General features: G+C 41.6%; 1 protein-coding gene across 2 annotated transcripts in view; it reads left to right on the top strand.

Moving 5' to 3' along the window:
• Positions 1-17,659, top strand: part of kirrel1b (kirre like nephrin family adhesion molecule 1b) — an 88,864-nt gene that overhangs the window by 63,484 nt on the left and 7,721 nt on the right. The window contains exons 6-14 of one of the 2 annotated variants that reach the window (XM_030402944.1): positions 303-408; positions 1,403-1,551; positions 3,030-3,157; positions 3,676-3,802; positions 5,011-5,111; positions 9,800-10,016; positions 11,492-11,599; positions 14,166-14,293; positions 16,531-16,641. In XM_030402944.1, the coding sequence (XP_030258804.1) occupies positions 303-408; positions 1,403-1,551; positions 3,030-3,157; positions 3,676-3,802; positions 5,011-5,111; positions 9,800-10,016; positions 11,492-11,599; positions 14,166-14,293; positions 16,531-16,641 (1,175 nt within the window). The remainder of the gene's footprint in view (positions 1-302; positions 409-1,402; positions 1,552-3,029; positions 3,158-3,675; positions 3,803-5,010; positions 5,112-9,799; positions 10,017-11,491; positions 11,600-14,165; positions 14,294-16,530; positions 16,642-17,659) is intronic. The other variant, XM_030402945.1, reaches the window with a different exon arrangement.

The following is a 17,659-nucleotide window of genomic DNA, read 5'->3' on the forward strand; positions in this document are numbered from 1 at the left end:
CTGTAGTTTGAATTTTCAATCAAGAAGATTGATGTGTTTTTCCAACCCACCGTAGTTAGTAATTACCGGCGGAATAACTGCAGTAGCAGCAGATGTGGAACCAGTGCTGTGTTAGAACAGAGGGCCATAGAGGAGTGTTGTTTTGGAACACCAGATTTTAATGTGAAATTTATAGTCTGTGTGACTTATCTGTGTAGAAAATCAATCCTCATGCTGCTTCACTCAGCTGCCACAGACCAGATTCACACTATAAGTTTGTTTATCCTCAGTTGTGCATTGAACGTGTATTTTTCCATGTGTAGACCCTCCGATGGTGACCCTGTCCATCGAGCCTCGCTCCGTCCTGGAGGGTGAAAGAGTCACCTTCACCTGCCAGGCCACTGCCAACCCTCCCATCATGGGCTACAGGTCTGGATGTAATTTTTACCAGAAGTTCATCTTTAATAGAAAAAATTAACTTGTTTTCAGTCCAACACATCCTCATGCGTAAAAGATTGAATAGGTCAGTGCCGGTGTCTCCAAAATGACATGACATAAATATGAGTTGTAATAAACTGCTTTCACAGTCGACCTACATGGTCGTTTTTCTGAAAAGGACGGGCTGGAAAACAGTGCACTGCTTATCAATGAAACAATATGGTTCCACTCATTTTAACAGCATTGTTGCAACTTCATGTCAGTTGAGGATGCTCTGGACTCTTTAATGGTGGTCACCTCTTTCAAGGACGGGGATTCATTTGAAAACCGCAGTCCAACATAAGAGCCGGACTGCAGACTCTGTTTAATGCCGATAGATTTCCTTTCTTCTCTTCCAATCCGCTTGTAACCACCATCTCGGGGTGTTCCTGAACTGTAATTTCTGCTTGCAGCGCAGAATTGGTGAAAAGTATCGAGCATTTGTACAATTAACCACTGACTTTTATCTTAAGTGACAGCACAGAAGCACTGAAATTGCTAAATGCTGGACTTTAACGCGGTGGTTTTAATCTGAGGTTTAAGACTTCACCAGAGGGTCCCAGAGCGGGAGCACTGCCAGGCACTTAGGCACTAAGCCTATTGAGTGTACATTAAGATGTCACCTAATGGCAGATGTACAATATGGTTATATGATTCTGAGCTATATATCTGGAAAGGTGGTACAGTGTGAATAACAGAAATGGAGAGACATTTATTTCGTTAACTTGCAATCATTCCTGCAGGTTTTGACACTGAGGCTTTTTAAATGTTAGTTTAATAGCTTTAATTGACAATATAAAAATGCTAATTGTCTTACAGTGGGAAAATAGCATTTGGCTCACCATCAAAACATGATAAAAGCCAATCATACTTTTGAGATTTCCCGCTGACAAACACACATCACAGCGATCCGCAGTTGTTAAATTAGGATGTGTTTCTCCATTAGATGGGCAAAAGGCGGCGTGCTGCTGGAGGGCGCCAGAGAGAGTGTGTTTGTCACCACAGCTGATCACTCCTTCTTCACCGAGCCCGTGTCCTGTCAAGTCTTCAACGCTGTGGGAAACACCAACGTCAGCATCCTGGTGGACGTGCACTGTGAGTAGAGTGCAAACACTCCTGAGCTGAGTGGGACTCTGATGATATGTGTGCTTTCATGTAGCTATATTTGTCAGGCTTTGTTTGAAGAGCCGCACTGCATTTATTTTGTTACAACACTCTATTTGTGTATCGTGCGGAATACATTTGCAATAGATGGTTTCTGTCTAATCAGTTTCCTTTTCAGTCCAATTCAACAGAGCCTTATGGAAATTCTTGTTAAAGCCTGTACGTAAACAGAGTAAAGTAGATAAAATTGATTATGTAAAAAACATTACTGAAAATAGAATTAAATAGCATAATACGTAGGAATCTTAATTTCAAAGATCCAAAAATGTTCTAAAAGTTTTGACAGAAGGTGAAGAGATAACATCTAAGTATTGAGTCAGAATGGCTAAAGAGCTATCCCCGAGCTGTTTTGTACCTCAAGAGGTGCTAATACTTAGCTAGCGCCCAGTCTGGGGAGAGTCAGCTAATAGGAGCGCTAGCTTCACAGCCAGCTTAAAGGTGCCATTGTTTGCAGCAGTTAGCAGTTACTCTGGTGAAATGCTGCCCCTATTTGTTTGTAGTATGAGTTTGACAGTTGGCCATTTCTCACATAATGCACCTTTAAATGAATCGAGCAATATACAGAATCAGAAAAGGTACGGAGGATGTTCATTACAGAATATGGAAATTAAGAAGAAAGAAGGAAACGTACCACACTAAAACACATCTTACTTTATGACGAGTTGTTATGTTTGCCTCCAAGTTGGTGACTACTACCTCAAAGGAAATTTTAACACAACAGAGGCCGGCTGTAGCTGTGGAGGCAGAGCGGGTCGTCTTGTAAACGGAAGGTCACTGGTTTGAAAAGTGCATGTCGAAGTGTCCTTGAACAAGATACTGAACCTCAAATTGCTCCTGATGAGCGGTTGGCACCTTGCATGGCAGCCCCTACCATCAGTGTTTGAATGTACTAAGTGAGAATGTGACAGGTGTCGTAAGGCGCTTTGAGCGGTCTGTAGACTGGTCCATTTTACATAGAAAAGTCAGTGTTATTTCACTGTGCAGTTATTGGGGCAAATAAGAGGCAAAGGGAGCTGAAATAACATTACAAGACTCCTAATTCCCTTAAAAGAGAGCTTTTATGTAAGTAAATCCTTTAGAGGTGTGCTGGTCAGGCTGGCTTAGACTACAACTCTGAGATTGTTGTTGATTCTTTTACTGCACAGTTTTTGAGAAAATTCAATGAAAATGATGATCCTTTTATTTGTGCTGAGGAGTCTTCACTAACTTCACTATTCACTATATGCAATGTAAATAAGCAAGAACTGTCCCTTCAGTTCACTTTCAAGTATAACACACAATAATGAGTGAAGAGCCACAGCTTGTAAGAGTGATTTGTGAGGTCCAACATGTGAATACAATACAATTTAGCCACTTGGTGATCCCAAAGGCTATGTGTCATAAAAAGGTCTCTGTGTCTTCTCTTTCAGTCGGCCCAATACTGGTAGTGGAGCCCAGGCCCGTTACTGTGGATGTGGACTCTGACGTCACTCTGAACTGCAAGTGGTCTGGCAACCCCCCTCTCACGCTCACCTGGACCAAGAAGGGCTCCAACATGGTGAGAACAAACCATCACCCACAAACCCTCTCTCAACCCGTGGACCTCGAAGCCTGCACTTTAAATTATGTCCTGTTTAAGTTTCCATTTCTACAACCATTTTTCATTTACACAGGAAGTGAGATGTAAGTCTGAACAATGCGTATTGGTGTGAATTTCACCCTCGTAAATAATCCCAGAGAAAACCCCACGCCCCAACTTATACAAACGACCCAGACCTCATAAATGCTCAGTTGTAAAGCAGACGGTTGGAAGTGAAACTCCATCTTCATATCTTAAATCTTTAATTCATGCCTAAAAAGTTATGAAAAGCTCCAGGAAAAACTAATGGAGCCTGCTGAGTAAATCAACATGTTTTATGAATTAAATATAGATCTCCCTCCCTCTTTGAAACATCTCTCCCTGTCTGTCTTTATCCGCTCTCCACCTCACAAATCTACAATCCTGCTTATACCCTGGTGTGTGTGTGTGTGTGTGTGTGTGTGTGTGTGTGTGTGTGTTTGTGTGTGTGTGTCCAGGTGCTCAGCAACAACAACCAGCTGTATTTGAAGTCAGTGAGCCAGGCCGACGCAGGCCAGTATGTCTGCAAGGCCATCGTACCCCGGATCGGAGTGGGAGAGACCGAGGTCACACTCACTGTCAATGGTCAGTCTCTGTTCAGTCGCTCTGCTGTTAATTAGGGCTGATATGAGCAGATATGCGTAGCACAAAGCGCTGCTATTGATCAAATGTGGAAGATGAATAGCAAAATGATGTGTTTGTCTAATCTAAGTCATTCTTTACACCATTCACGTTTCTGTATCCCCCCCCTACCCCCGAGAGCTGAAGCCACTGAATGCACAAAATAAAGAACTGCATGGGCCTTGTATTTATGTCGACATGACCTGATTTATTCCAGCCCGGGCCTGACCCAATCCCTGCAGCTAATTTTTCAGCCTTAAACAGGCCCAATGCCAATATTTCAATGCCGGTACTGTCCCCGTGAGAGACCAGCAATTACTTCATAAATCAAAACTGATTCACCAAGAACACAATAAGGAACAGAGAGTTCAAAAATGCTCCTTAAATCTCCGGCAGCTGACAAAGCGGCCGGTCAAACTGAAAATGCAGGGACATTCATTGGCGTGTCCTTGTGAAACGCGTGGCGCTGAAAGCTTGATGAGGGCGTGGCTACGTTTACACCTGTTCACGAAGCGGACAGTGTGTTAACACAGCTAATTCAAAGGTATCTGGTTCATTGCTCGGAGCGGTTTATACCTCAGCAGAGCAAAGTGACTGGACAGGAAATCACAGCTACAAATATGATCGCCTTGTCCGTTTTGGGTTCTCAAGCTTGGTTCATGTCTAACTCACTTTAAATGTTGTCCTTCCATAGATATTTATAGCAAAGGTTTTGATTTATAGTTTGAGATTTCACCTGATGATGTCACCAAAGGAGTTAATCTGAATATAGTCTTTTTGGTAAAACGCTTATGAGTAGAACGTAACCGTCATTCTGTTGCTCTGATTATTTTCGCATTGGAGCTGTCTCTATGTCTGGACAGGCTCCGTTCATTGGGCAGTATGAGCCCCTCATCTGCCAATTAAATCAATGCACATCGCCCTAGGCAAGGCGAATCTTCCACACCCGTGACCAGCCTGCAGCCGTGGTGTCCACAGTATCCGGTTGTTTCTGTGCCTCCCATTCATTGTGCGTGTAAGCAGCCGTGCAATGCATCCGCCAAACAGCGCGCATCGTTCTAGTTCTTATTGTATACGTCCATTCCAATTGTTGATTTGTTAAGTTCAGTGCTTATGTATGTCTCAACCCTGACGTTTCGTTGTGGTGATCCTCTTACGTCTCCGTGTTTCAGGTCCCCCCATCATCTCCAGTGATCCAGTCCAGTACGCCGTCAGAGGGGAGAGAGGAGAGATCAAGTGCTACATCGCCAGCACCCCCCCACCCGATAAGATTGTAAGTCCATCTTTGGAAGTTGTAATCTGCCGCAAAGGTGCTCGACCTTTTCAGATTGCATCAGCCTCAGACCGATCACAACAGCTCCTCGTCCGGCCCGAAAACAAAACAAGTTTTTACCTCCTCCTCCTCACCTCGTGTTATTAGCGATTGGCACAAGTGGCATTGTTCTCCAACTGTGTCACGACGAGTATGCGAGAACAATCTGTTCCTCCTCTGTGCTGGAAGGTGTGACTCATCAAAAACAGCTGCTGTAGTGTGTGGTTGAATGAGGAGACACACTGTACGGTACACATGTTCAGCTGAAATGTTCGGGTGCAGAAAATCAGGAAAAAAAGAAAACAAAGTTGCTAGTATTGTCACATGTTTATGTCAGTATTTGAATAACATTAAACTATGTTTATTTAATGTGGAAAAATAGAAAATGGAAAGGTCATCTCATAGTGGAAACACAGTATCCAGCTAATCAAAATGTGATGAGCTGTGTCTGTGACCTCAGGACAATCTGTCCAACAAAACTCTGGGTTATCTTGTCGGCAGTAGAACAATAGAACATAACCTTGAGACTCACAACATTACCACCTTCGTTTTTAGCTGGCATCCAGCATCATTTATAGCTTTTATTATTTCTGTCCTTAGAAGCGCGTAAGCCACAACGCAGATCTTATAAGGCAGAAGTTTCCAAGCTTTGTAGTCTGAGATACTTCCATCTAACATGAATCCACACAAGACATAATGATCGTCTGACATAGTCAGTTGATTTACTGATGTTTATTTGACTAATTGTAAGAACCAAAAGAGGTCAAATCTGAAAAATGTACTGATGTGCAGTATCTTTTGAAACCTTGGGGGATCTGGACCCTGTGGTTTGGATCCTCTGTTCTTTAGGTCAGGGAGCTCTGTGAATTTGTATCTTTGAGTGATGTTTTTCACCTCTTAAAGCTGGAATGCGGGACTTACACGTAAATGATAATTGATATATTCATTGTTAGATCTGTATTTGGCAGAAAACTGGAAGTTCTAAATCTGGACTATGTGGCGACTGTCCCGCGCTGGTGCATTAGTAGTGATGCATTTTGAGCCGACTGATAGGTTTGGCAGAGCTGAAGAGGAGAGGAACCGCAGCGACAGAGTAGCCACTACAAGTATTGCAGAAAACCCTAAAAGGCATCCAGGAAAGTCTTCTGATGCGGCAGATAAAAAAACCCGAAACAATGGGTGCAAGCTCACCTGTAAGCAGTGTCAGCAGTGTTTGCATAATTACTCTTGCGACCAGAAGGGGGAGACAAAATTTCTGCACTGCAACTTCTAACAATTTCTACAAATTTGCGCTTGAATGAGGCATTAAAGATGCTTCTCTGAGAACTGTGTGACTTTGTGATCTGTGATTGATGCTGCTAAAGTAAATGCTTAAGTGAAAGATGCTAAAACAACTAGATAACTAATTCTACATATTGTGGCTTTAAGACCATTTAAAGTTACAGTTACTTATTGATGGTCACCAGGAGAGGGTCAGTGCAGCCTCCATACAGTCTTGACTGCAGTATCAACCTCACACCAAAAGTGTTCCAACTCAGTGATTCCTTTCAAAGTGGTCACCATTTTTTTTTTATAGGAAAGCGTTCGCACAAACTGCCTCACCAGCAAACTGTAATGGAATATCCCGAATGTGCCGTAACTGCAGAACTGTATGCAGTTTTTTCATTCTTGCCTTTTCTCAAAGTCATCGAGTGCAATATTTGATCAAGCCACAGTTTAATACAAAGTGCCTGTGCACTATAGAAGCTAAAAAATGTGTGGTATAGTGTGTGATATAAAGCTTTTTTTAAAAAAGGGAAATAACAGAATGCTCACAAATGAGAAAAAGTAGCCGGAAAATGGAAATAAATCCAGTGATGGCATTTTGAGTTTGAAGGCTAGAATGAGTAGATGGAGAAAGGGAAGGGTGACACAGATTGAAATAAGAGGGAGAGAGATGGCGGGAGAGTAAAATTCTGTACCTTTCAGCGTCAATTATCCAATTGTGCAGTGCCGACATGACAGAAATCAGAGCTTTTAGGAAGCTTCAGCCCCCCTGCTGCACTGGCAGAGAGCTAAGAGCGTATAATGTGATACGACATTATAGTCTCGGCTTAATGCAGAGACACAAGGACTTATAAAATATGGATATGACGCTGTGAATGTGTGTGTGTGTGCATGCCCACACTGCGTGTGTGTACTGTGTGTAAAATAGGCAATGGGAAAATGAGAAAGAGACAGAAATACAGACAGTGGTGGTGCAACAAATTATTGTGAGGAAAAAGCGATAAAGGAAGAAATGGAGGGATTTTGAGAGGCAGACTGTGGAGACAGAAAAGACACGTTACGTAAGAGTGTCAGAGAGGGAAAAAAGCAGAAGATTTGGGGCCTTTTTTAATTTCTCTTTCATCCACTTATGATCCCATTCTCCCGTGTCATTTTTTCAAACCAGGTTAAAAGGTACATTAGCACAACATGTGGCTCTATGTATATTTGATATCACCTTGCTCCATATTTAATACCCTTAAATTTCTACATCAGCAGATTTAAAGTAGAAAAACCTGCTTGGTTTTTTATCGCTCATGTACACTGACTGCACTCTGTGTGTGTGTGTGTGTGTGTGTGTGTGTGTGTGTGTGTGTGTTCTGATTTATTTGTGAGGAATTTCTTTCTCTGCCAGCTTGAAAAGTTGCTGCACACATTTTAATTAGGCATATACCGCACCGGGAGTCAAAAAAATAGTTACCAAGGTGTGAGAATATAATTTGTTTTGCTTAAAATATATCTCCTGCCCAGACTCGCTTAACCTTCCAGCCCATCTGTTTGATGAATGTGTACTTGTTATTGTGTGTGTGTGTGTGTGTGTGTGTGTGTGTGTGTGTGTCTCGATGTGTGTGTGGTTAATACTACATAAGATAAAATTAAGCCAAATTAGCATTATTGATCCCTGAGGGGAAATCAGGTGATTGCAGCAGTTTAGATAAAAATCAAACAAATAAAACATATTGGAAATTGCGTCGTCATCGCACCGATACAGCGCCTCTGTCGCTCTAAAGGACTTCTCCTGCTGTGTTGATTAGGCACAGATTCATAGATTTACAAGTGCTTGAGTTTACAGATGTACCAAGCCTTTGATCTTAACTTAATCCTAAATTGACGCACACTCGCTTTACCATTTTTAATGCAATCCTTTTTAAGAGGCAGATCACACGGAGGCAGGCTGAGAGCAGGTTTTGCCTACAAAGTGCTTTCTAGTGGCCTGAAAGGAGTGATCCTTTATCTGACGGAGCTTTGAGTGAGTTCGAATCTATGACCCCGACCAAGGCTCTGAAATATCAGTAGCCTGACTGTGCTGTGTATTGATAAATCCATGGCCCTGTTAGTGATGCTGAAGCAGCAGACGGTTTTGTGCCTTTTATTTCTCTCAGTCCTGCCCTACTGTATGTTTCATCCCAGATCTGTAATATTCTTTAGAACAGACACAAACTGGGGGCCTGTGTGCCAAACTTGGTTTGATTGGCCCCACCATCCAGATGATTGTAGCCAAAAATGTAAAGACATAAAAATATGATATTAATTGGTTATAGTGTCTTATCATTTCTGATGTGAAATGCTCTTTAAAAATGCAGGATCGCTAATTAATGATAAAAGATCTGTCTAAAACTCCCTCCATTACACTGCTTAACGCCATTATTTAACAATACAAGTAATTATAAGAGGGCTGCCAACCTTGGGCCTTTTGATTGACACCTCATTTGACCACATAGGCGTGTCTATGCCCGCCCTAGAGCCTACAACAGCCACCGAGCGAGAGAATCCTCTGAGGACATTTCTTCAAACTTTGCACAAATGTTCACTCTGACTCGAGAATGACCTGATTCGATTTTGGAGGTCAAAGATCACCGGAATCTCACATGTTGTGAACGTGATATCTCAAGAACACTGTGAGGGAATTTTGTAATAATTGGCACAAATATCTATGCACACTCACTGATGAACTGATTAGATTTTGGTGGTTGAAGGTCAAAGGCCACTGCAACCTCACATCTCGTGAACGCGCCATCTCAAGAGTGCCTTGAGGGGACATGGACATGAACTCAAGGATGAACTGATCAATTGTGGAGGTCAAAGGTCACAGGCTCTGTGACATTGCCTATTGTGAAAGCGGTATCTAAAGAACGCCGTGAGGGAGTTTCTACAAATTTGACACAAATGTCAACTTCGACTCAAGGATGAACGGATTTTAGATTTCACTGTGAGCTTAAACATTGTGAGGAATATATTTCAAGAATGCATTGAGGGATTTTTGTCCAAATTAGCACAAACCTACACTTGGACTCGAGGGTGAACTGATTAGATTTAGGAGGTCACTTATACATTGTGAGGTTACAGTGACCTTGTACCATATTGTAGCTTTTTAAGAACCTGACCTTTCAATTTAATGTAAGAATTATGCTGAAACTTTACGGACCACTTTTTTATCAACACGTGAAAGAGTCACAAACAATGATAAAGGAAGTAATTACAAAATACCTATGAATAACTCTTATTATTTGGTTCAGTTCCCAAACTAACATGTCAGTCATCCCGAGGAGGTTTGAGACAGCAACTCCTCCGACCAAAACTCATAATTCAGGACAAAGCTAAGCCCTCTACAATGTGTGTTTCAGGTTTGGGCGTGGAAGGAGAACGTGTGGGAGAAAGAGAAAGGCACCCTGATGGAGCGGTACACTGTGGAGCAGAGCAAACCTCCATCACAGGGCGGGGCCGTCCTCTCCACCCTCACCATCAACAACGTCATGGAGTCTGACTTCCACTCGCCCTACAACTGCACCGCCTGGAACTCCTTCGGACCCGGCACCATGATCATCACCCTGGAAGAGACGGGTATGGAGGAACCAATGATGTGGCAGTGAACACAGTAGTCATACCACAGTTAAAGCGAAATATGTCTATATGAGTATGTACCCCATGTTCAGTTAAGGGATGGGATGTTATGAGAACTGGATTTTGGTACGGAGCCCATTGATTAGATAAAAGTTGTTCACCAGGAGCCAGTTTTCTTGTTACATCTATATTCTTAGTGCTATACCGTCTTCAGTTCTGATAACACATCTATAGTTATACCTGTATATAGATAATTGGTGAAAAATAAGGGATGTCCCCAACGACTGGTTTCCCCAAAGTTTTAAACATTGTTTTAATTATGCTAGCTGACTGAACTCTGCATATGCATATTGGGCGGTGCTTGGTTTTGTCTCGCAGTTTGTTTTTAAACAGGAAACAGTTGTATTACCAATAAACAGTCCACTAAAATATGTTTCTGAAAACATTTTGAGAGAAAAAGACGATGAACAGGGCAGTTGCTCACATCTGATCAGTTTTTTTCAGCCTCAGTTTTCACAGTACAGGAACAAGATGGTGGGCACTTATGGTTCACAAACTTTTTTTTTATTGCAGCTAAACTGTATGCTGAAATAAAGTTCTGAAAGCATTTTAGGTGACAAACAGGCCAAGTGGCAACAGAACTGCTTATTCAAAATTGCCTAGTCTAGACAGTTTGATTGGAGTTTGGTGAGAAGGCGTAAAAGTAAAAGAAGAGCAGAGGTAGACCTCCCTTGTAAAGAAAATATCATTTTAAAACATCAAAGAAAAGTCTTTGCAAATCTCTTAAATTATAGGAAAGACATTCAACTTGTTCAGTACACACATGAGCTCAAGTCGAGGGAGCGAAACAATCAGCTTATCAAAGTTTTATAAAGAGGAAGTGTATTCATCACTCACCACTCAATGCATTTCATTGAGAAGCACAGGCGGTACGCGAAAGTGTTTGTTTACAATGAAAATTCCACATAGCGTCTCTAATGTCCCTGAGAAAGAAGCTCTTGTCTCTCTTACAAACTGAAGTGCCCTTGAGCAATGTTATTACGCAGAGGCATCAGCCGGAGGACTGACGAAACATAGAGTGTTATAATTCCTTTCTGGCCGGCTTCGCATTTTTATTTCGAGAGCTTGGTATGTCACATTACATTGAGAAAATGATTTCTTCATGCTCTGTCAGTCTTATCTGGCTCTTTTTCTTTCAGCTGTCAGATTTCACGAGCTTCAGAAAAACAACGTCTTCGAGAGAGAGAGAGAGAGAGAGAGAGAGAGGGCTTGGTTGTGTCCTCACATGTACACTAACACTGTTTTTATCCCTCGTCTGACTTGCATGCCTTATCAACATAACCAGCCCTCAGAGATCCAGCAATAAGCTACTGTTGGACACAACAGGCTTTATACTTAAACGACAGCAGGTTTCAGTAACAATGAGACAGCAGCTATCCCTCAACCCGACCCCTTTCTGCTTGTGTTTGTTTCAGATATTGTTCCAGTGGGAATTATTGCCGGTGGTACGGTGGGCTCCTCCATTCTGCTGCTTATGTTTCTGCTGGCGCTCGCCTTCTTCCTTTACCGCCAACGCAAAGGCAGTGAGTGCACAAAGTGGTTCTTTAATGTGTGTGTGTGTGTGTGTGTAGAGGCACGCACATACTTTATGTCTCTATCAGTCTTTCTTTCATCCACTCTCTCTGTCTGTCACTCTGCCTCTCCACGTTCAGGGGAAGGAACATATGCCAGCCGTATAGCATTTTATTCAAATGAGATTAATGAATATTCATATAATATGGCAAACTGCCTTAAAACGCCTACTGTGTGATTCCCTTTTCATTCCACTGACATGAATTGTATGATTATTTTTTAATATAAATCGTATTTATATGCATCTCATACACTAGATAAAGTACATAAATAACAGAGCGGGAAACAAGCGCATTTAAAAGTGAATAGTATTTAAATTGTGAATTCCTATATGTTATTTCTACAGCCTGCGGCAATCCAATTAGCTTTATGTAAACACAAACTGGAGAGAGCAAAGGACGCGTGGTGTCTTCAAGTTGTTTCATTTGGAGCTGCTTCGAATAAAGAAATCGGGAAAGACAATGAAGGTGACTGGCAGAGTCCCCGGAGGGATTTTCTGGGGATAAGAGTATATTTTCTGGTTCAGAGCTGATAACAGCACTACAGAACAGATATTGTTTGGAAATAGAAACTCAAAAAACAAACATCGTCGTGGCTCCAGATAAGCTGTCTCTTATTTAGTGCACGAAGCGGCTCAGGACTTCACAGATTTAAATCTTTACTGTCAAGGTTTTCTGCTTTTGGAGGAGAGTTGCTCATGTTGACAAGTATTGACTGCTCTGTGCTCGACTATATCAATTAAAATGAGCAGTATTCTCATTTCAGTATCTACAAGGCAAGCATTTGATTCAGGAATATACCAGTTTTATAAGCGCAAAATCCTTTTTTTTCTTTTTTTTCCCACCTACCTTAACCCTTTTTAATTAAATGACATGTTTAGTCTCAACATGCGCATATTAAACCTTGTGCAGCTACCGCCGTTCTGTTGATGTCACAGCACTGATTCAGATTTGTGTCATGTAAAAGTATTATGGAAAAGTCTGACCTAATAACATTGCCACTCTGACTTTTCTGTAAAATGCTTAATCATATATGTGACAAACTTGTAAATATGTGCTGAATGTCATTTACAGTGACAAGCCACGCGTCTGAAAGGGGCTTAAAACCATGAAGATTCACCTTTTAGCTCAGAATATTGTTTCCTTTATTGGATATTGTGAAATTGTGTTGTTGTCTGTCGGGACCAAAACAAAAAAAAATAGAGGTAGAGAGAAACCTTTATTAGCGCCCTCTGCTCCCCCCAAAAAACTTAAAAGTATTGAGGTGTTGAGGAGCCTACAGTCCAATTACATTATTAATTTCTACAAAAAAATACTTTCTCTCACATAAATTGCTGATGTGGCATTTAAATATATTGGCCATCAAGCCAGATGGCCAGGTAGGCTACAGCATTCAGTGACTCTTTTGATATTCAGTCCAGACTGTGTAGATTTTGCGATGACAGTGATATATATATATACAGCCCATTTTTTATCGTGAGAAGACCATTAATGTAGTTTTATTTTGAGATTGATGAGAGTTTTCTGGAGAGCTTTGAAATGAAGCTGCTGGCTCTCAATACCTGTCCATTCCATTTTTCCAGTTGCAAAAGTTTCGGTTTGTAGATAACACCACAATGTCTTTGAAATCGCCTCGAGGGGTCACCAAATTTAGAAATCCTAGTTTAAACCACACAAAATTAAAATATTGACTTTCAGTCAGTCCAAGTAAAACTGGAAGTAGACAAGATTTTCTTAAACATAAAATTATGTGGTAAATGTAGATTGCACAATGTAATGGCTACAGAATAATGACCCCATCACGTTTCAAAATCTCCAGATAAAATGAAGGCTGACTGGTCACTTAGGCTTCTCGCTTGCCATCATCTCTTTCTTCTTTTATTTCTCCATTACAAACTGAATGTAATGTAACTTATAAACCGTTTTTGTCCTGTGTTCTTGATTGTTGCTACTCTGAGGAAAACACAAATCCATCCAGTTGCCTTTGCGACAGTGTTAAAAAACAATAATACCACTTGGAAACACTAGGAGAGCTTTCGATTTTCACTTTAAACTATGTAAAATTTAATTAAAAAAGAATATTGACATTCAGCTCAAGTTAAGTGTGTGGATTTATACAAAGATTTACAATCATAACACCCTCTGATGGAAATAACTACCGCAAAATGTAAATCTTCATTTTCAACCGATGCAACCTCTAAAAAAAGATATTTATGCTGAATGAATGTGCAGTTTTCATTTGCTCATGATGAATACTGAAGTCTTCAAAACTCAAATCATTATCTTTTTCTGCCTCTTGAAGCTGCCAGCCTGCCAAATTGCTTAATGCACCAATATCAACGGAGAGAAAATAAACAAGGCAGAGAGTGGACCAGACAAGTCAGACAAACACAGAATAAATCAGAATAAAATGTTGTTGTTTTGTTTTGCTTTTTTACTTTGTTTAAAAAAATAAATAAATCAATAACTCTCTTGACGTTGACTCAGATTATGACCTGAGGTTGTGCTTTTCTTCCAGGTCGACGGGGTGTCACCCTCGGTAAACCAGACATCAAGGTAGAGACGGTCAACAAAGAGACCCACAGCCTGGAGGAGGAGGCGGCCGATGTCTCCACAGCAAACCGAATGGTCAAGGCCATGTACTCCGTGAGTAGACACCCATCTGAGTCACCGGGGGCCGCGGAGAGGAGGCATATGGGTCAATGGCCTTGAATGCACAGATACACCGACACAAAGGGCAACATGGCAGGAGGAGCGCGCGCTCACACACACACACGCATATTCCCACAAGGCCTGCCTGCAAAAACACACGTACATTCTAACAACAAAGATATCTGAAAATCATCAAAAAGCGCCTGCTGTACTGTACATACACACGAATAAAGAAAACGCATACATGAAATATTAAATACATACACAATGTAAAGTACAAGACATACAAAATAACCTTGCAAATATGCAAAAACACATACAATGCAAATTGAAGTGATTAAGTGACTTCCAATCGTTAACATATAACAAGGTACCTTTAGCCACTACATGACCCACATCAGCAAACACGACCATCAGTGAGACTATAGCTATTTCTTTGTAGTTATTGTAGTTAATAATAGTTTTGATGGCATGCTGTAGATTAATTGAATAGTCTCACAGCCTGGGGAAAGAAGCTGCTCTGTAGTCTGATGATACGGCAGCCAGCAGCATAACAACTTCTTCATAAGCTCAACATAATCAGTATTACAGAGCAACCAAATCTATTAGCTTACATGCAACCCACTTAACATTACTCAAAAAAGTTACAGGCACAAGGCACTTAAATACAAGGCGCAAGGTACATTTGTCATTTTCTTACAACACTACAGTATCAAAAACAAAGCTTGGTTTGAATCCTTTTATGCTACGAGAGTGTCGCAAATGAACTGAGGTGTCTCATGGGCTGGGGAGTGAAGTTGCTGTGTAATCTGGTTGTACGGCAGCGGATACTTCTGCGTCTTTTGTCAGGTGGAAGCAGGGTGAACAGACTGTGACTGGAGTGAGTGTCGTCCTTTCGTATCCCTCTGGCGCCGTGCAGACGTCTCACTTTGCTGAGGTCATAGAGAATAGATGGGCAGCAGTGATGTTCTGGGCAGTTTAAATCACCCGCTGTAGAGCGGTCCTGATGAACCGTGCCAGTTTTTGATGTTTCCAATCTGGATGCTTTCTATTGCTTCCTCTGTAAAAGTTGAAGAATCTTGCCCTGGAATAAAGCCTTCCTAAGTTTCCGTATGAAGTAAAGCCTTTTCTGTGCTTTTTTGAACATTTTTTTCGATGTGATGACCAAGATGGGTTTGCAGTGATTGTAATGACATAAAGAAGTGTAACTGTTCGCCTGCTCCACCTCAGCTCCACTGATGTAGGAGTGTGTGTCTTTGCCTCCTCCTTTCTAAAATCAACAATCAGGTGGAAAAGCTGTTTTTTCTGATGTCGAGCAGTTGATTGTTCTCTGTGCACCACCCTCCCGATATGAACTCTCATCGTTGTTCAGGTGTCGTCCGCATGCTTCACTATAGAGTTCTCCTGATGTATGGGGGCACAGTCATGCATGTACAGTGTGAACAGGATTGGGCTGATCACACAGCCCTGGTATGCTGGGCTCTGGTGTTGACCGCTAACGTAGAATAGGTGTGACTGCCGGCCGGAAGATAAAGTCCAATATCCAGTTGCAGAGTGTTAAATACTGAAGCGCAGAATGTTGAGTTTGCCAGTCAGCTTCACAGCTGGGATTGTGTTGAATGCTGAAAGGAAATCAACAAACAGCATCCAGGTGCAGCTGTTCTTATTCTCCAGCTGTGTGGAGCCTGAGTGGAGGGAAGTGGATATGGGGTCCTCTGTGGATCTGTTGGATCTGAAAGCATACTGGCGGTAGATACATTACCTTATTGCTGTACATCCCGCAAATCCCACTGTCTTAAAAGAAATGTTATAACAAATACATTGCCCATTTCTTTTACTCGCTTTCAAAACAAATCCACACGCTAGGCCATTAAGTCCTCTACGACACAAGGCAGTGGTGCTGGACCACCAGAATCAACAACAAACAAGCTGCTTTAAATAAAAACACATACTCACACATAAATAACAGATATAAGCACAGACAAACGCACTTGCCATCCTTCTAGAAAGCATCCTGGAAGTCCCGGAGAGTTTAATCGACGCGGGCACTGGAACACTTTTAAAGCTCGTCCCAAAACCTTTTCTCCAAACGACTAATCGTTTCTCGTCTTTCACTCTCTTGGGATGAAAAAGCTGAAACTCTGTTTTCCTCTCCCCTCCCTCTCTTTCTTCTCCTTTCCTTTCTCACCCTCCCTCTTTCCGTGTGTGTGTTTCGTTGTTTGATGGTTTAGTTTCTGCCCTCTGTTTCCCTCTCTCCCTCCACTCAGCCGTTCAAAGACGACATGGACCTGAAGCAGGACATCAGGAGCGAGGGCGACACCAGGGAGGAGTACGAGCTCAAGGTGAGAGCGATGAGACGTTTCACCGTTTCGACTTTGATTTCTGCAGCATCTTGAACATTGTATCCTGCATGGTGCGCAAACATAACACATGTCATGAACTTTGTGGTCATATCCATCATTAAGTGCCAATTACCACCTCCTGCTTTTTTCCTCAGGCGCGGTATTTGCACCAGAGTTAAAAGCTTGGTTTCCATAACAATGCAGTTTTTATAATCCGTGCCACTGAAGTTCACAAACACAGATTCTTATATATATTAAATAATTTCCCAGTCTGGGATCATTAAAGTAATTCTATTCTATTCTATTCTATTCTATTCTGCTCAGCCAGAGCACAATTAACCTTTTCTTGAAGCTGGAGTGGAGCTAAACTCTCATTTTATCCTCTAAACCTTGTGTCCTTTAACAAACCTGCCAAACTAAAGGAAGAAACAAACTGTTGCCCTGCTGAGATTCCCAACGTCCTAATGCAAAAATGGCCAATTAGTTTGACTGCCAATGACTCCCAAAAACAACATAAATGACTGTTCCCACAATGACATATAATTACAAAATAATGGCATACATTGGTGGAGCATTTTCAGTGTTGTTAGATTTAGGCATTCAAAAATGAAGAAATGTTAGCTCCATATAAGATACGGTAGTTTCAGTCAATTTGTATGTAAAGCGGGAAAAGCTGATTTCTTCCGTTGCTCCCGTCATAATTACTAGAGCCGCTAGATGTCGCCACGTAGCAATAAATGTAATTCCAATGGCACTCAGTAGAGCACGTACCCACCAGCCACCTTAATGCGCTTGAGTTATTCCCTGAGAAATGAAAGAAAAATGTTAATGTGACGTGACTAAATCTTCCTGGATCCGTCCCTTTATCTCGATCCACACCAGGAGTTATCTCCGTCCAAGTTTTGTGGAAATCCGTCCAGTTGTTTTTGTATAATCCTGCAGATGAACCAACAAACAAACAAACAAATGAACATGGGTGAAAACATAAACTGTCTGGTGGAGGTAAGTATGGGTCACG

The sequence above is a fragment of the Sparus aurata genome, chromosome 21, assembly GCF_900880675.1.
Source record: "Sparus aurata chromosome 21, fSpaAur1.1, whole genome shotgun sequence".
In the NCBI taxonomy this organism is placed as follows: Eukaryota; Metazoa; Chordata; class Actinopteri; order Spariformes; family Sparidae; genus Sparus; species Sparus aurata.